This window comes from Schistocerca serialis, chromosome 1 (assembly GCF_023864345.2).
Source record: "Schistocerca serialis cubense isolate TAMUIC-IGC-003099 chromosome 1, iqSchSeri2.2, whole genome shotgun sequence".
NCBI lineage: Eukaryota > Metazoa > Arthropoda > Insecta > Orthoptera > Acrididae > Schistocerca > Schistocerca serialis.
The window spans coordinates 562,104,115-562,123,204 of record NC_064638.1 but is presented as its reverse complement, the minus strand read 5'-3'; the positions used below and the strand labels follow the sequence as shown (position 1 = coordinate 562,123,204).

Below are 19,090 nucleotides of genomic sequence, written 5' to 3'. Positions count from 1 at the left end.
GGAGATCCTGCTGGATTACTGTAATGGGATCACTGTGGCATGGTTTGTAGGTGGAAGAATCTGATAGCTGACGGAGTCCTTCTGCCACGTAATCCTTGCGGTTCAAAACAACGGTGGTGGAGCCTTTGTCAGCAGGTAGGATAATAAGGTCGGGATCAGTTTTTAGATGGTGAACTGTGGTTCTTTCTGCGTATGTAAGGTTAGTTTGCATGTTGAGGGATTTGGGGAATGATGTTAAGGCAAGGTTCAAGGTTAAGAAATTCTGGAAAGTTAACAGGGGGTGGTTTGGAGGCAGTGGGGGTGGATCACGGTTGGATGGAGGAGTGAACTGAGTTAGGCAAGGTTCAATATTGGTCTTTGGTTGAGACTGATTGGTTGGGTTGGTAGCGAAAAAGTGTTTCCACTGTAATGACCGGGAGAAGGAGAGAGAGTCTTTAACTAGTTCAGCATGGTTGAATTTGGGAGTGGGGCACAAGGTGAGGCCTTTGGAAAGGACTAATATTTCTATGGGACTAAGGCTCCTGGAGGAAAGATTCATAACTGTGTTGTGGCTCTGTTTAGGTTTTGGGTTCTGTGTGGTGGTGGGAGGGAGTTTTTGAGGGTGGGGTAAATGTAGTAGGTCTGCAAGACAGGGTTTGTCAGCTATGAGGGGGCATGGGGGAGGTTTGGAGGTGGTTGTAGAAGTGGTGGGCAGTGGTACTCCGAGGCGGGAGTAGGAAGTAAGTAGCTCCGAGGTGGGAGTAGGATGGAGAGCTTTTTGAGGTGGCGTTGTGCATGTTGCTCAAGTTCCTGCAGGGCAAGGGTTTCAATGACTGTTACGGGTTGCAGGAATTTGGGATTGCATAGCAGGAGAATTTTGCGGATGGAGAGAAGGTACTGCAAGGATTATTGGGCTTGGTTGATATGGTTTTGCAGAACTATGTTGGTGAGAGCTAAGGATTGGCGGAATCTGAACAGGTGGAGGTCATTGTGGAAGGAGGGGTGGCACCAGATTTCCCAATCATTGTTAGCAGTTGCGTTAACCACTTCAGCTAACAGACACTTCAGTTTTTCAGTACAACTAACATAATTAGAATGACAGCACAATTTCTGATTGCTCAATGCCATTTCAGGCATCCCAAAACAGAAGCCATTTGTATTTTATCAGTTTGCCACCAAGTTTTGTGAACTTGATCAAGTATGCCTGGTAGGCAGCGCTATGTGCAGAAAAAAATACAAATTTTGTCTAAGTAAAGCTAGTAATTACTGTGATGTGTCCAAGTGCATTATCTTTCCTTTCATTAGGTGTAGGGTTTAACTGGTATAAGGAAAATGGTTTTGTTACTCAATAGGCACCATGCATTTTTGCGTTGATTATAAGTTATGAAGAAGGAACTGTTTCATTGCAAGTAAAGTGTACAAAATTCAAAAATTATAGTAAGAACCTTACTACAAATTTTTATAAAGTGATGTAGGTGATTTATTATTCCCTCGCAACAAGACGTCTGTAATGTGATGTCAAACCTTGCCATGATTTTTGTTCTCAGCTACTCACCTTTTGAAGAATTACATCAGCAACAGTTTAGTTGACCATATAAACCAGAAGTTAAGCAAGAAATTAATGATATGTGAGAACTGAAGGCAAGTTTTGATGTATGTAACATGAGCTACATCCATGAGACAATGAACATTGAAGTAACAATTGCAGAGGATTGGACTACTGGTGCTGCATGACTTCAGTTAGTCACTATGTTGTTGATCCAGCAGAGGAATGTATCAATATGGGAATGCCTTTCAGAGCTTGAGGTACTGTACAGCTACATGTGCCAGGTCAGCTGCCCTTAAACCAGGTCACATATCGTGAGGAACGGGAGAGCCTGCTTCAGAGAATTGCCTGTACCATTGCTTTCCAGTCTTTATGTTCTGACATGTCACACATCAGACGTGTTTGGGGTGTTATGGGTTTGTAACTGTTCATTGTAGTCCATTGTTTACCCCCTCTGTGTTACAACTCTGTGGATGAACATTTGCTAGGAAAATACCCAGCTGTTCTTTTTTTAGACTATGCTACATGGTTTAGAGGCTCTGATAGTATCATGTGTGGATTTCACATCATATTGTATTCTCAGAGCAGTTGCAGTTTTGTACTCTTTATCATTAGTCTATTATCATGTATCTAGCCTATGATATAATGTTGATTTCAGACAGGTACCTTTTATGTCATGCAGTTTCCACAAAAATTAGTGTATTTTCCACAAAAGGAAAATTGACTCAGGAAAGCTCTAAAAAATCCCAAGTTTTGCCAATGAACACATTTAATAGTAGACAAAACTATATCTAGTTTTCAGATATGTTAGTTCCTTTCTTAGAAAGAAAAAGAGGGATATTTTGGGAAAGGCTGGAAATAGGGGGCAATTCACTCAGGCCCCACAATGAGCAGAAGTGTGCACATTCCAGAGGAGGACTTTGTCCTGGGTCTCAATTAGTCATACCACTTCCTACATTTGCTACTCAATGCCTTTTTTATCTGATGTATCCTCATACAGATATTTCTGTTCCGTGCTACAGTCTGCACCTGTTTAATACCCTATCATACTTTTCAGACAAGCATTTATGTTTGATGCTGGAAGTAAATAAATAGTGTTACAAAAAAAGTTGGTTTATTATTAGTAATGGCAATAAAAATAAGATTACAAGACCAAAGTGCAATTATTTCCCTAAAATATACTTTTAACTATGTTAATGATTTTTCATACTGATGTTTCTTGTTTATTTGTGTTTATGGACGGAATTAGTTTTAGCTCATCTTTTGTACTCTTTGAACAATATTGCATGCAGTTGCTGACACTAATGACAACACAAAGGCATTAGCAATTAATAAATTACATTATAATGCATATATATCCGGAGAGCAACTGTAAAAGTTGTTTTCTCACCAACTAAAATTTAAGGACGGAATTCATAATATCACAATAAAAGTTTTAAATACCATATGATGGCAACATAAATATGCAGACAAAATAAGCTACACAATATAGCATGTTCTCTGCTAAACACATGAATTCATGTAAGTCAAGTATACACATTCTCAAATAACAACAACTTGCATATCCCCCTTCTCTCTGAGGAATGTGTTGGTGTGTTGGATGGATTAAATTTGAAACAGAAAAATTCTTCTGGTTGCACCTACATTACAGCTGTACAGATGCATGACACAAAGGGCAGCTCTGTCGCACAATCATATCTTGTTCTGAAGCACAATGTTTGCATACACCACAGGTCCATACTGAAGACATGTCCAAAAGTGGTCTCCCAGTAGCAATACAACTAGGAAACTTTGTTCCACAACTTGGGCACATTCTAAACCTGTAATAGGAAAAATTTAGTTTAACTGTGTTACTGAATAATAGTAATAATAATAATAATAATAATAATAATAATAGTATAAAGGAATTTTTACACTTCAGATATTTGTTTATGCTAGACAAATGTCTATGGCAGACTACAGATCAGTAGAAAATGTATCTATTAAACACTCATTAGTAAGTGACTGCCATACTAATCAGTCCTCAGATGTAAATAATCAATGATAAATGTGAATGTTGTGAGATAACTAGCACTGCTGTTCCATCCCAGCAGACAGTGTCTATTATTAGCAGCCCTCAACTATTTTTAAGCAAAAGCGCTGGTTAGAGAAACAAACAAATTGGATAAGCTGCAAATGACCTCACTGTTGACAGAACAATACAAAAATTGAATTTTGTATGACATTCATATACTGTACAGAAATCTCTCTCTTATCCACAAATAGTTCATTCTGTTGACTGATTCACACCATGTAAAATAAATATCAGTATGATCCAGCCAAATTATTAGTCAAATCCTAAGCAACATTTGTATTAATTTTAGAATGACATGAGATACTTAATGTAGAGTTCTGTGTAACACCTCTATGAAACATGAGTGTATGACTGTGTGAATTTTTCATTATGGGATGCACTTTAAAAATCATTATTTTGTACATGTACCTCATGGACAGATGTGTCCACATTACTACGGGAAGTTAGATTAGGGTTTAACATTTCACTGATGAAGACAAGGTCATTAGAGACAGGCAATGTTTTCAAGGTTTTCTGCAACACTATCAACTGCTAAACTGACCACACCACATAATCTTGATATTTCTACATACAGTTAACTAAGTCACCTCTCTCTCTCTCTCAAAACTAAGTTTGATTGTTTTAAGCTTCTTATCTTTCTATTACAAAAATTACAGAAAACATGGTATCACTAATTTATTAGAAACATGCATACTGGGTCCATATCTTTGCAATCAGAACGTACATGGAAGGAGAAATACGATAACGTAAATATTTTACTCACTCATCTGGCACCATAGTCTCACAGGCAGTACATTCTGATCGGTTGAGTCTGGAGTCTTTTGGTGTATATTTTGTGAAAATATCCATTGCTAGGTCTTCATATTCTTGTCTCTTTGCTTCAGAAATCTGAAATTCAATGATAAAAAAATCTAAATTATTTCAAATGCTTCTTGTGATATACAAGCAGACATCAAGTAGGAAACAATTTAATCTGGTATGACAGCGGTTCTGCCTGTAATGTCTCTTGCTGCGGTCTCTCTGCGATATTTTCAGAAATTTTATAAATTATATAACTCAGTACATATCTCGAAATATCTCTTCTTATCTTACCGATTCCTAAACTTTAATATACGATGATTATCAATGCAAAGTAGTTTCAAGCCCTATTATTCCTTGGAGCGTCCATTTACTCCATGGACTAACTTCTCTGCTATCTATGTTTTCTCTTATGAAAAGAATGAAGGAATTCTTGCCGATTAGCCATGAAAGGAGGAGGATGTATATGTATGTATTGTTGAGCTAGTCGCCATCTTGATGAGATTCTGTATGAGAAGGAATTTAATACATGAACTAAACTAAAGTAAGTGTGTTCGCGTATTATTTAACTGATTATTATTGACAGTGTCTGCTTACTACGCTGTGTTGCACGGGATCAGTGGGGAACGTCTGATTTACACTGGTCGAACCTGCCGTTTTGTATGCTCAACATATCCAGTATGAATAAATAGGCTAACACGGTTTTACCAGCAGATCTCCGGTCTTCCCCATGTGATCACCGAAAGTTAATAATTATTACAAATGTTTTCAGGAGATCGACTGACAATTTTCGTCGCACCAAGACTTCGAAATTGCTTCACTGCCTTATGGAATTTAAGTTAAGCTCAATTTAATCAGGATAGAACAGTATTGAACTGTGTGAATGTGGTAAGCCTGCTTTTTGAATGAAAATTCCCTTAATATACGCATGTTTTTACTATCGTGATCAGTGAAGCTAAATCAGGCCGGTGTGAGAAAGGTTTTTTAAATTTCAGATCCCACAAAAAAAAATATTAAATTTGGCTTCACTGTGACGGCAAAACATTTTTGAGCATTACTTAAACATTGTGTGAATTTTATGTTGCATGTGCACGAGAGAAAAGAAGACGAGGCCTGTTCCAGAAGTCACAATTTCGCCACAACCTACGAGAACGTTGTTCAGGCCAGACAATATACAATTCAATTTTTGTAGATAGAAATTTAGAATAACTATTTAAATGTCTATCGGTTTGAATCAGATTGATTGAGTGACTGTTGGGTTGAACTTTAGATAGGAAGTGTTTATTATAAGTGAGTATTATGCAAAGTTTAGGTCAGTGACATTATTAACTCGGATGTGAATGACTTTATATATTTGTTGTTCTGTGTATTAATGGTTCTTACTAGGGCGGCTTATAAAACGGCAATGCAACAGCAGAGCGAATCACAACAGCCCTCAGCTGTTTCTGAGGTTAGTGAAACATTAGACGCTAGCTTAACTGAAGTAGTGCCTAGCGGCAGCATTAATAAGGCCCCACAACAAAGCTTAAGTGTTGCGATGCCATCTGAGCAGGACAAAATAAACCCATTGACTGTAATCATGCAGCAGTTAACACTGTTAGCCAAAAATGTAACAGACTTAACTAAAGTGCAAATAGAGATTAAAAGGGAAATGAATGAACAATTAGCAGCCAATCAAGTGAAAGTGGAACAATTAGCAGCCAATCAAGTGAAAGTCCAGGAGCAATTACTAGCTAATCAAACAAAGTTGAATGAGCAATTAGAAGCTAATCAAGCGGAATTAAATAATAAATTAGTAGAGAGTTTTCAGAAACTTGATGATAAATTAAATAAAACTGCGGAAGAATTGAAAATTCAGAATGAAAAGACAGAATTAAAATTAGCTGCTCAAATTGATCAAGTCACTCAGCAGTGTAATGAAAATGCGAAGAAGTTACTACTAAGCTTGATACTATTAAAGAGCAGGTCGAGTCAGTCCCACAGATAGTTCAAGCACAAGAACAGATGCAATGTTCTATGGCGGTAATTCTGGTATTAGTTGAAGTTCAAGATGAATTAAAGCAACAAGTAAATGAGATGTCAGCAGATATGCAGGATTGAGACAATCACAAGACAAGATTCCGAATGACATCCAAAATTTGGATAAATCCATAAATAACATAAAGGAGAGACAAGATGAGGTTGATCATAAGGTAAACATTCTCGCGGGAAAATTCTCGCAGTTAAGTTTGGAAAGGCAAAGCATTTCCTCAGACAATATTGAACAAACAGTCAGAGCAGCTATACAATCTATGACCGAGAGTTCTGAAGAAAATTTATTCAGTAAAGGTTTGCGAGAAGCCAGAGAACAACTAGGTGAAGAACTTAAACAATGGAAAGAAAACATTGAAAGATCTTTAAACCTATCTCGAGAAGATTTGCGTTCCACGCAAGGAAATGAACCCATAACAAGATCTATTAATGAAGCTACATTATTTAACCGATCAAATACAGAAAGGGACATTAGTGCACACGTTCGTTTTTGCAATCAACATCAATCACAACACTACGAGGGTAGTCATAATGACTGTAATTGTAAAAGAAATACTGAGGAGAAAATGCTGAAACAACGTCAATTCCAGATCTACAACCCAGACAAGAAAAATGTTCATTCCGTAGTGTTTATAAGAAGTTTTAGGGGAGTATTGCCAAAACATTGGAGTGAGTGGCAAAAGGTTAGTTTCGTGACTGGTTATATTCAGGGGTCAGGAGCTATATGGGCATCTGATATGATATCAACTTGGGACACATATGAAGATTTTGAACGAGCATTTTTATCGAAATACTGGTCTTAAGGAGTACAAGAACGTTTAAGGCAGGAGGTATTATACCCGGAACCTTTTTCTTTTTCACGTGGGTCTTTAAAGAAATACTTTGAGAAATATATAAACAAATTGCGGTATTGGGATAAGCCTATGCCTCTACAAGATGTGATTGGCATATTAAAATCTCGACTCCCGGCCAGCATCAGAAATAGAATGCTGTATATTAATGAGCATGACCTTGACTCTTTCACGACTATGCTTGACACAATAGATATGATCGAGGAAGATGAACATCGGCCAAGACAACCGGTTATGCAGAGGAGAGCGATTGAGGTGCCAAACGCAAACCGGAACAGAAACGGATTTAATAATTATTATACTAGGAATAGTCAGAGATTCAATGGAAACAATTGCAACGGAAATGGAAATTTCAATAACAGTGCTGCGAGGGGCAGATTCAGAGACAATTGAACAGGTCGCAGATACAACCCAATGTTTGGAAATGCAAGAGATTATCAGAACCAGCAGTTTTCAAACAATAATAATGCGTCCAGAAATTCTGACCCTCGATTTGAAGCAAATAACACAACCAGTCATCAACAACAACCAATCATAACAGAAGTAGTAGATGATTCTAAAGGAAATAATAATCGACATTTAAACTGAAGGGGGCTGCTTTATGCTCCGTAAAGTCGGCCAGGGAATACAAAAGGGGCAAACCTGTTTTAAACGAAATTAATTCCATGGCAATGTTGAGATATAATGAGGGCAAATTAATGACAGATGAATTGACGAGAGACTTAGAGGCCTGTGTAGTCGAAGATAAAAGGGTTCCTGTGTCTGAGATCATCACAGAAGTGGGAGGAATTTTAACCAATGTTGTATTGGACACAGCTTCATCTACAGACGTAGCATCCGGAACTTTGTTTCGCAGAATTAGTAAAATTAAGAAAATCCCTGTCCTACCAGTACAAAATTGCCGAGTTATAGGTGCAGTGGGAGCAAAATCCCGGAACGTCAAGATACAAACGCTTATAGAGACAAAATTGGGAAATGTAGCTAAACAATGCACATTCCTTATAGTGGAAAAGTTGTTAGTAGATTGTATTCTTGGCATTGGAACTTTGCAAGCCTGCAATTGCAAGTTGGACTTGGTAGAAGGAAAGGTGCATTTTAAAATCGAAGATCAATTTGTTACACTGATCTTACTGAGAAAGGAGGCAGTGTATGAGCGATATTTCCGTGGTGCTGCTGTGCAGTTGATTTGTGCTGAAAATAATAATGTGTACCGACTACCGATCAAGTCAATTCAAGTAGAGGATTTCAGACAAACAGTCGAACAGAAGATTGCTGAGTTAGATTGCCTAACGGATAGTCAGAGGGAACAATTATTAAATATATTAACAGAATATGAGTCAGTTTTCGATGAAAAGCCCGGAATTATTACAGGATATGTTTGTACATTACAGATTAAGCCCCATAAGACATTTTGCCGCACACACTATCCCATTCCCTGGCGATTAAAACAACCAGTTCAGGAAGAGATACAGAAAATGTTAAACTGGAATTCTATTGAACCGTCGAACAGCCCATATTGTTCTCCGTTGCTTGTTGTACCAAAGCCAGGAGGAAAAGTTCGATTGGTATTAGATGCAAGGGAAATTAACAAAATTATAGTACCTGTGCGCACACATCCAGAGAACATCGATGAGTTACTACAGAAATTTCAAGATGTATCCTATTTAACCAGTATTGATTTGAGAAGTTCATTCTGGAAGTCCAGTTAGACAAGGACTCGCGAAAATATACTGCTTTTATATGTGGAGGGAGAAGCTATCAGTTCAAGGTCGTTCCGTTTGGTCTCAATATCAGCTCTGGAGTTTTTATTTCTGCATTGGACTATGCCCTTGGACCAGAACTACGTAGTCGAATAACAATTTTTGTGGATGATCTATTAATTGCCTCTAAAACTTGGGAGGAACATGTACAACTTATTATGAGGATTTTTGCTGTGTTCAAACAAACTGGTATAACTGCAAATCCAAAAACAAAAAAAAAAAAAAAAAAACAAAAAAAAACCCAATTTTCTCTACAGAGAATTAAATTCTTAGGACATATGATTAATGCAAAAGGCATTCTTGCAACAGAAGCGAAGATTAGTGCGATAAAAAATTTTCCAACTCCAGGAAACAGAAGACAACTGAAAGGCTTTATAGGCTTGGCTTCATTTTTTTGTCGATTTATTAAAACTCAAGCAATGAACTCTGAAGCACTAAACTGGCTCCTGAGGAAAGATGTACCATGGCAATGGTCTAATGATTGTGAAAAGGCTTTTTGTAAAATTAAGGATCAACTGATAAATGCTCCGTTATTATACCACCCTGATATGAATGTCGGATTCTGTTTAGCCACTGATTCATCAGATGTGGGATTAGGATCTTGTTTATTTCAAATTAGGTACATCGATGGTGTAAAAACCTTTTGTCCAATTGCATTTGCTAGCAGAGTTTTATCCACCTGTGAAAGAGCATATACCACTACGGAATTGGAAGCTTTAGCAGTTATTTGGTCTTGGAAAAGGTTTAATTATTATGTATATGGCTCAAGGATAACAGTTTATTGTGACCACCAATCACTAGCCTTTTTACAAACTTGTAAGTTGCTGCATCCTCCCTTGTCAAGGTGGACGCTGGCGCTGCAAAAATATCAGTTTCAAATTATTCATGTAGCCAGAAAAGAAAATATTATAGCTGACGTATTGTCAAGATCTCCAGAAGGAATAACACCAGCAATGGATGTAAATAATAAGGCAGAATTTCCAGTGCTTCTTCTTCAAGAAAATAATTACAAGTTATATTATATTCATTTATGTAAGACAATGGCTCAGCTTCAGAAGAAGGATCGGCGATGGAATGCTATAATACGACAATTCAATCAACAAAATCCTACGGTCAATTTAGGATACTACCAGCTTGTGAATAATATTTTATTTTTTAAATCTAGGAAGACTGAGAATCCAAAGTGGTGTGTCTGCACACCAGAAGAATATGAAGAATGATTAATTTGGTTTACACATTTGACCTGGGGTCATGTTGGTGTTGTAAAGTGTGCTAATAAGATTAGACATTATTGTTACTTCCCAAATATAAGGCGAAAAGTGCACAAAGTCATACAGCAATGTGTTCTCTGTCAAAAGGCTAAGCCGGACAACAAGGGAAATAAAACTGCGCTTCACTCAATAATACCTGAAGCACCAAGATCACTTATAACATGTGATATTTGTGGACCACTTCCTAGAGCCAGAGGTGGTGTTAAGTACATTATTGGATTCTGTGATGTGCTTACAAAATATGTTAAACTATATCCCATAAAATCAGCAACTGCAAGAGCTGCCGCAGTAAAGTTTGTAAATGACTACATTCCTCATGGAGGGATTCCAAAATCTATAATCTCTGACAATACGAAGATATTTACTGGATATTTATGGAGAAAATTAGTATCACAACTAGGAATAAAACAGATATTTACATCTTGCTACCATCCACAAGTGAATTTAATTGAACAGGTTTTCCGAGAACTAAACAGATTCATGAGAAAGTACTGTCATGATAAACAAACTACCTGGATAAACTATTTGACCGAGTTTGATCAGATTTATAATAATTTACCACATAGTTCTACAAACTTTACCCCGAATGAACTGATGTTCAGAGATAACGAAAGAAACTTTTGGGTAGATAACTTGCCTAAACTCGAGGACACAAAAATGTCATGGGAAGAAAAAATTCGCAATGCTCTCATTAATATTACACAGAAAGCAAGACAGGGAAAGGAAATCCATGATAGAAACATCAAACGGATTCAGACTTTCAATATCGGACAGAAAATTCTTTTAAGAAGACCATCAGAAAATGGAAGCTAATTTATACAGGTCCATATATAATAGTTGATATACCGAATCCTGGTGCGTATTTATTAGCATATCTGGATTCTGGAAGAATAAAAGGATTATTTCCCCATGTAGACCTAAAGAGGTACTTTTAAGGAAAGTGTTTCAAATTAAATGAAAAGTCTGTATGAAGTATTTGGGTGTTGAAAAAATTGAAGTGCGAAGGACAGTATGCCTCAGCTACTGTGATAGGTTAAATGACAGCATGCCAAGCATCTGTGATAGTTTAATGAACAGTAAGCGACTGCTTCTGTGACAGTATAGGAATATATAGAAAAGTAAGTGGAACTGTAGCTATTGCTGCTGTGAAGACTTACGGGCTATCTGTCTACGCGGTGATCACCAAAGAAGCTTGTGCGTGTGAAATAATACACATTCAGGGAGTGTTAATCTCCAGTGATAATAAGTTTACTGAAACTATATGATCGAATACGGCGCTTGTGAGTGAAGTTAGTGTTTGTAAACTGACAGTTCACAGGAGAACAAATGAACCACGTTACGAAATTAGAATCGATAGCAACCATCCACAGACATAAAGACTCGCTGGTTTTTTTGGCGTGAGCTAAATTCTATTCAAGAGAATTTAATTAACTAGCTTAGTGTGTGGTTATAAAATTAGAGTTAATGAGAAAGTCCTTCATTGAATTTATAATAATGTGCCATTTTCCAATTGGATTTGTTTATTGTTATATTGCATTCATATATGTTCATGAGAAAATGCGGCAATTGGAGTACAAAAGAGAAAAAATTGATCATCAGTCACTACTAACAAAGATTAATTTCAGCTGGAGAGGTCATGCTGCAAGACTTAATTAAACATTCTCTTTCAGCAAAATTTCATTGTAATCATGTATGAATAAGATATAATTTTTTTTTAATTGTCTCAAATAATAAAGTTTTTAATATTCTGACATGCTATCCACATTCGTACTTGAAACCAAGTTAGGAAAGATTCAGATCTACTTCCACCTGGGGGGGGAAAAAAAAAAAAAAAAAAAAAAAAAAAAAACAGGATTAGAACCTTTCGGCTTACTCAAGAAGATGGATGAAATTATCCATGTTTTCAAAAATTGTTTTCCGATCTGGAGTTGTGATATTGTGCAACTACAGTATCGATTAAGACACCTAGGTGTGGAAAGTATAAGACGAATGGATTTTCCCATTCCTCAGGTGGAAGATTGGATGGATCAGGTCCATATTTGAGTTCAAAATGAATCTGGAGAAATTTGACTAACCCTTCTCTTCCAGGAATCTTTAATAGTTGACCATTCCTTAGACGAATTTCAATTGTTTCATGCCACAATCCTGAGTACCAGTTCCTGAGGTTCCTTCTGGTCTCTCAAATCCATTACGTCTCCTGTCCGGTACGCCACTGCGACGCCTGTCCTCCATGCCGTGTCCCATGTTCCTGTTCGATCAGTTTCACCGCAGTTCAGCAAGACATCGATGAAGAAAATTTTTCAGAAGATTGTAAAAATTTGCATGTGTAAAGATTTTTTTTTGGTTATGAGGCAGATTTTATCTTTCCTATGAATTCTAGAGTATCTCTCAAATTTCTAAATTATTCTGTCTTTCCTATCATCTATGATACCTAGTTGGGGTCTAAGCCTCCAGGTTTTCCGAGGTTTCCCTGTGAAGGTCAGTTCCTGAATAGGTAGACCTGATTAACAAATATATAAGTCCATCTTCCGTGGTTGTGTATGTGGGATGCGGGTATGCCCCAGTACACGTGAAAGCATTAACTAGGTATCTAGGTAACGAAGATCAGTGTTACCTATACCAAATCTCTTTCAGTTCTTGTAATCAAAAAATCTTACTAACTTCTTAAAATTTATAGGAACGTATGTTCCACAAATACTAACAAGTTAGCTAAGCCAATAGTTAGCTCGCAAAGTCGATACGTATCAACTTTGCTCGCTGCGAAGGGCGATGTAATGTCTCTTGCAGTGGTCTCTCCGCGATATTTTCAGAATTTTTATAAATTATATAACTCAGTACATACCTCGAAATATCTCTTCTTATCTTACCGATTCCTAAACTTTAATATACGATGATTATCAATGCAAAGTAATTTCAAGCCCCATTATTCCTTGGAGTGTCCATTTACTCCATGGAATAGCTTCTCTGCTATCTATGTTTTCTCTTATGAAAAGAATGAAGGAATTCTTGCTGATTAACCATGAAAGGAGGAGGATGTATATGTATGTATTGTTGAGCTAGTCGCCATCCTGATGAGATTCTGTATGAGAAGGAATTTAATACATGAACTAAACTAAAGTAAGTGTGTTCGCATATTATTTAACTGATTATTATTGACAGGTCCACTTACTACGCTGTGTTGCACGGGATCAGTGGGGAACGTCTGATTTACACTGGACAAACCTGCCGTTTTGTATGCTCAACATATCCAGTATAAATAAATAGGCTAACATGGTCTTACCACCAGATCTCTGGTCTTCCCCATGTGATCACCGAAAGTTAATAATTATTACAAATATGTTTTCAGGAGATCGACTGACAATTTTCGTCGCATCGAGACTTCGAAATTGCTTCACTGCCTTATGGAATTTAAGTTAAGCTCAATTTAATCAGGATAGAACAGTATTGAACTGTGTGAATTTGATAAGCCTGCTTTGTGAATGAAAATTCCCTTAATATACGCATGTTTTTACTATCCTGGTCAGTGAAGCTAAATCAGGCCGGTGAGAGAGAGGTTTTTTAAATTTTAGATCCCACAAAAAAAAATATTAAATGCCGATAAAATACAAATTTCAGTGAAGAAAGGAGCCAGGAGACAGTAGATATGTAGCATGAGATATGTTTTTTCAATGATGAATCCTTCTCGGGTTATCAGCCAAGTGGTGGCATCGTCTTGTCACAATGTTTTGTACCCATCATCTTCTGGCATATGTTTTTTCAGTATCACTGAATCAATACCAATGAACCTCGAGGTTCTTACTTGCTCAACATTTAAAATTATATACATCTACATATACGTTTCCCAAGTCATCTTGCAGTGTGTGGCAGATGTACATTGTGTTTCTATTATAGCAGTGAATAAGAATGGCTGCTGGTAAACTGTAAAATGCTCCAATTTATTTGCTTTTACCATCATGGCTATTAATGGCTATTATGTGAGACATATGTGGGTCGAATTTATTTTATTCCTATAATCTTCTTGGAATTTTATACTCTTAACAGTAAAACTCTACACAATGACCAACAGTTCTCTTCTAACATCCACCACTAGAGTTACTGAGCAACTCCACGATTCTCCTGTGCTGACTAAACAAATTGGTGACAAGATACACAAGTCTTTTAGAATCTTTTCTATCCACTCTTTTAATCCTACCCTGTAAGACTGATGAGCAATGCTCAAGAATCACATGAACAGAGATTCTGTAAAATACTTTCTTCATGGGTGAATTAAGTTTCCTTAGAATTCTTCCAATGAACTTTAGTTTGGCACTTGCATTTCCAGCAACTAGTGTTATGTGATAATTCCACCTTAAATCACTCTGTATGAAAGGTGGACCGATTTCTTTTATCTTTGCCAAGTTATTAGTTGGTCAGTTGAGTATGAAATTTGGGTGGCGAACATGACAAAATTTTAGTGTGTTTGGAGGAGATAAAAAAACTGGCCAGTTATGAGTAGGACTCACACTCTAAGGATTCCATACAAACTAAATTGTGTATATAGACAGTTCATCCATCCCGGGAATTGAGATTCTTGCCAACTTTTGCCTGTTATTGACACTGATACTGGCAAGATATCGGCCCCAGGAATTCTATGTTGGTAACAAATGGCAAAATAAATATTTTTTGTATAATACAACTACAAATTACTAATTCTTCAATTTTTTTCCCTTTACTTGTGCTGTGAACCATGATTCCAGAGAAATTTCATGATTCTATGTCAAAGGGATGTACCCTACAGGTTTTAATGAGTGAGTTTGCAAGTATCAAAATATGTGATACAAATGGCCGTATCTTTCAATTGCATTGACTTAGAAGCATCAAGTTTTTGCAGCACCAAGGGACCATAGACCTTAGCATGTGACATAAATTTCAACTCAATAACTCTACCTGTTCTTTGGAAAAACATGTCTTAACAGACAAATGAACAGACATTCAGTTGGATAACAAATAAAATTACTTCATGTGATATAATTACAAATTAACAATTTTCTGATGTTGCCTTTTTGTTGTACTGTGAAATCTTGATTGCTGCCAAATTTCATGATTCTAGGTCAATGAGAAGTACTCTATGGTTTTAATGAGCAAGTTTTCAAGTGTCAAAATATGCAACATAAATAGCCATATCTTTTGATTGCATTGCCAAGGAACCATGGACCTAACGATGTGGCATAAATTTCAACTTGATACATCTACCCATTACTGAGAAAAAGGGTTTTTTACAGTCAGAGAGACAGGCAAACAGACAACAAAGTGGTCCTATAAGAGTTCTATTTTTACCGATTGAGGTATGGAACCGGAAAAATGTCACAGGTGGAATATTCCCCTGTTAGTGCATACATCAAGGTTTTGATATTAGTGGCGATTAGAGATGGTGTTCACAGTGTTGTGTGATTAATATTGTATTAGATATGTTGCTGAAAATGCCGTTCATTTGTGTATATGCACAACTGGCATTTGCATGCTAATGATTATCTAACAAGCTGAAAACAGCAAGATATTTCACAAATAATGTCTTAAGCTTCAGCCAAAACAGAAAACCAGGTCTTCTGCAGCATCTATTGGTGTCTTGTACTCCAAAAGCCTGATCCCTCCCCACAAAAAGATATCCACTGTAGAAGGCGTTGACATCATCAAGCATTAAGTATTGACATTAAGCTTTATATTCATAAAATAAGTGAATACACAAGGAAACACAGATCAAAAGTTGGGAAACAGTAGAAAAAATATCACTTGCAGAGTCTCCATTATGTGAGGAAACAAATTCTCAGACAAAAGTCGTTAACAGCAGTTAAAAAAAAAAAAAAAATCTGATGAAGATCCATAGGTGACATCCAGGAAGCACATAGTTACAGAGAGACCAATCCAGTTGATACTAGTGGCAAACAGTTTGGCAAAGTGTTTCTATACTTTGCAGCACACTGCAACTGGACATGCCCACCACACAGTGCGAGGCTTATGCTGCTGTGGTCACTTGCCTGCAATGCAACATCCCCCTGGTGAGTGCTCATCCCCAACCTCATGAATGTCTCTGATGTTTTAGTATCAACACTAGTACCAGACACTAAGAGGGAAGATGAATAACATGCTCTCTCAGAGCCTTTCTACTGAAGCATTCTTGCAGTGCCAAGTACACTGAGCTGGGGCATAATAGAAGTAGTAGCAGTGAGGCATGTATGGCAGCAGTAACAGCTTGGACATATGTGGTTAATGGGACTGCTGATGAGCAGTACTACAAGCTGCTCACTAAAAGTGTAACTTTGTTTTTTGTGCTTTTTCCACTGGGGCTGAGCAGCGTGATAGAATAGCTAAGGGACTAGGCTAACATTCCAAATGACATGGGGTTAAAATCTTCATCTGGCCATCCAAATTTAAATTTTATTAAACTGATTTAGGTGAAAGACAGGACAGTCCCTTTTAAATGAACAAGGATGATTTCCTTTGACATTCCTGCCCAATCTTACCTTGTACTCCACTTATAATCTTGTTGACAACAATACTATGTTAATCTTTTAAGTGAAGACTGTAACCTTGGAGTGGAGTTTTTAAGATTGGTTTAAAATCAGTCTCTTCACCTCCAATAGGAGCTTCAGTTCTTTCATGTAAATTCTGAAGTAATTTATACTTCACTGTATGTTTTTCATTCTTTTAACATTCCATGTCAACAGGCAAAGAAGAATCAATGCTGGAAGCCAATGACTTCAGCATTGGGTACTAATGTGACAAGATGAGACACGACAGGAAGTGTAATGATGTAATGAAGAACAAAGAGCTTGATTCTTCCATTAACCCTTTCACGCTGGCATTGTTTTAGTCGAGTCGTGCTCATGCACACTGTACAGTAAACTCCTTCCTATCCCCTGCCATGGGCTTTCTCTGTCCCTGCTTTCACACTCACAGTTTAATTACAATGGTAAGACATTATTTTAAATGCTTATTTGGGAAAATATTTCTATATATTCAAATTTTCGATCTTCATTTTGGATAAAAAGGTTGTTCTGGATCTTTTAGACAATTTGTGTAATTTTTTTGTATCTTCTATTAGATTCACAGTTTCGGACGCAGCAATGGTGGGGTGGATGCTTCATTATTTGAAACATGTGTTTAATGTTATTTCTGATACTATTATGACAAAGGTAGTCACTACTCACCATATAGCAGAGATGCTGAGTTGCACATAGGCACGACAAAGCTTTCAGCCAAATAGCCCTTCATCAGAATTAGATGACACACATAAGTACACACACACACACACACACACACACACACACACACACACACACACACACACATGTGCGCAAACACAACTCTCACACATGACCACTGTCTGTGGTTGCCAAGGCCAGGCTTGCCATCTCCATTACATGGTGAGTAGCAACTATCCTTTTCATAATATTGTCATTATTCCATCCTGGATTTCCATTGTTTAAAGTTATTTTTGTTTACACGTGTACATTAATGTTCATTTACATTTGGTTTACATTATATTACGTCAATTTCATCTCTGTTACATTAAAAAAATTCTTCAGTTTATGATAAATTGTGAAGCACGGAAAGGCGCACAGTGTTGTATTGCATTCCTTACAACACATCTAAGTGAGGAGCTCACCACATCAGTAAAGAGCTGAAACAAGGCAGGAAATCAGTAGTGCAACAGAAGCTGAAACTACACTTTAAAACTGATTGCAACTGTTATCTAGTGAGTCTACTGCTAACTCTACAGTCCTCCAACACAGCTGCTAAATGCTGGAAAGGTCAAAATGTCCACAGAAGTAGAGTTAGTGAAGCACATAGATACCAGAAGAGACAGAACTGCTACAGCTGAGTGGCACAGGTCCCTCTCGAGTTCTGCAGCAGTTCACCGGCTGAGCAGCACAGTCCCTCCTGATTTCTACAGAAGTTCACTGGTGCAAAAGGGTTAGTGGTGTTCTGTTTCTGTTTTCTTTGTTTTGGAGGAAATTATATAGTGAATCTCACTGAAGATACTGCTGTTATAAATTTTGTGTTGTATTGCACGTTCACCTCATCTGCATCTTCAGGCTTTACCTTGGGCATGATCGCAGATTCAGTGGCTGTCCTCCTGTACAGGTTTTATAAATACATACTCAGGTACAAGTGGGACCTATTTCCTACAAGCTACAGTATTTGAAACATTCTTTTCTACATAATTGAAAATTCTAAAACTTAAGATAACTGTTAGGATGTTTTAAATGATGTAGCTCGTGTCGCCTTCAGCTGCTTCACTCCCCTAAGGTAGGGTGTGTATTTCATCACCTAGATTCCTTGAACTTTTTCTTCCTCAGCAAAGATTGAGTAATCGCCTGCTCTAATATGAATGATTATGCTGACACATTTATCAGGGACATAAAAGGGGTGCCATGCCACACTTCACACAAGTCGCTATGCCCACATAATACAAAAGGAGTGTGCCCAAACTGCTGGAACCTGTAACATTTCTTTGTATTTATAATGTATGGGTGTATCTTGAGGCACAGAAAAAATAATTTCATATATTCAGGTAACACAAGAAATAAAAAGTAAAAGTGATGTCTTTTTCAGTTTACCGTTTGTCTTTCTCATCGATAAATATAAAGGGCATTAAAAACTTTTGCACAGTCGTATAAATTTTTTTTCTTATTTTTTGCAGGAGGAGAATGAAATTTTTTGTGAATATACTTGCAACATTTAGCTATACATTGAACCTACTCAATGTAGTCTCCATCAGCTGGCCCAATGTTCTTTCC

The 19,090-nt window shown here is 37.1% G+C and overlaps 1 protein-coding gene across 2 annotated transcripts in view; it reads right to left on the bottom strand.

The window, feature by feature from the left end:
* Nucleotides 1-2,650: 2,650 nt before the first annotated feature.
* LOC126475648 (WD repeat-containing protein 35) overlaps nt 2,651-19,090 on the bottom strand; it is a 203,080-nt gene continuing 186,640 nt past the window's right edge. The window contains exons 21-22 of one of the 2 annotated variants that reach the window (XM_050103484.1): nt 4,363-4,487; nt 2,651-3,345 (exon numbers count right to left, since the gene is read on the bottom strand). In XM_050103484.1, the coding sequence (XP_049959441.1) occupies nt 3,171-3,345; nt 4,363-4,487 (300 nt within the window). In that variant the 3' untranslated portion in view covers nt 2,651-3,170. The remainder of the gene's footprint in view (nt 3,346-4,362; nt 4,488-19,090) is intronic. The other variant, XM_050103483.1, reaches the window with a different exon arrangement.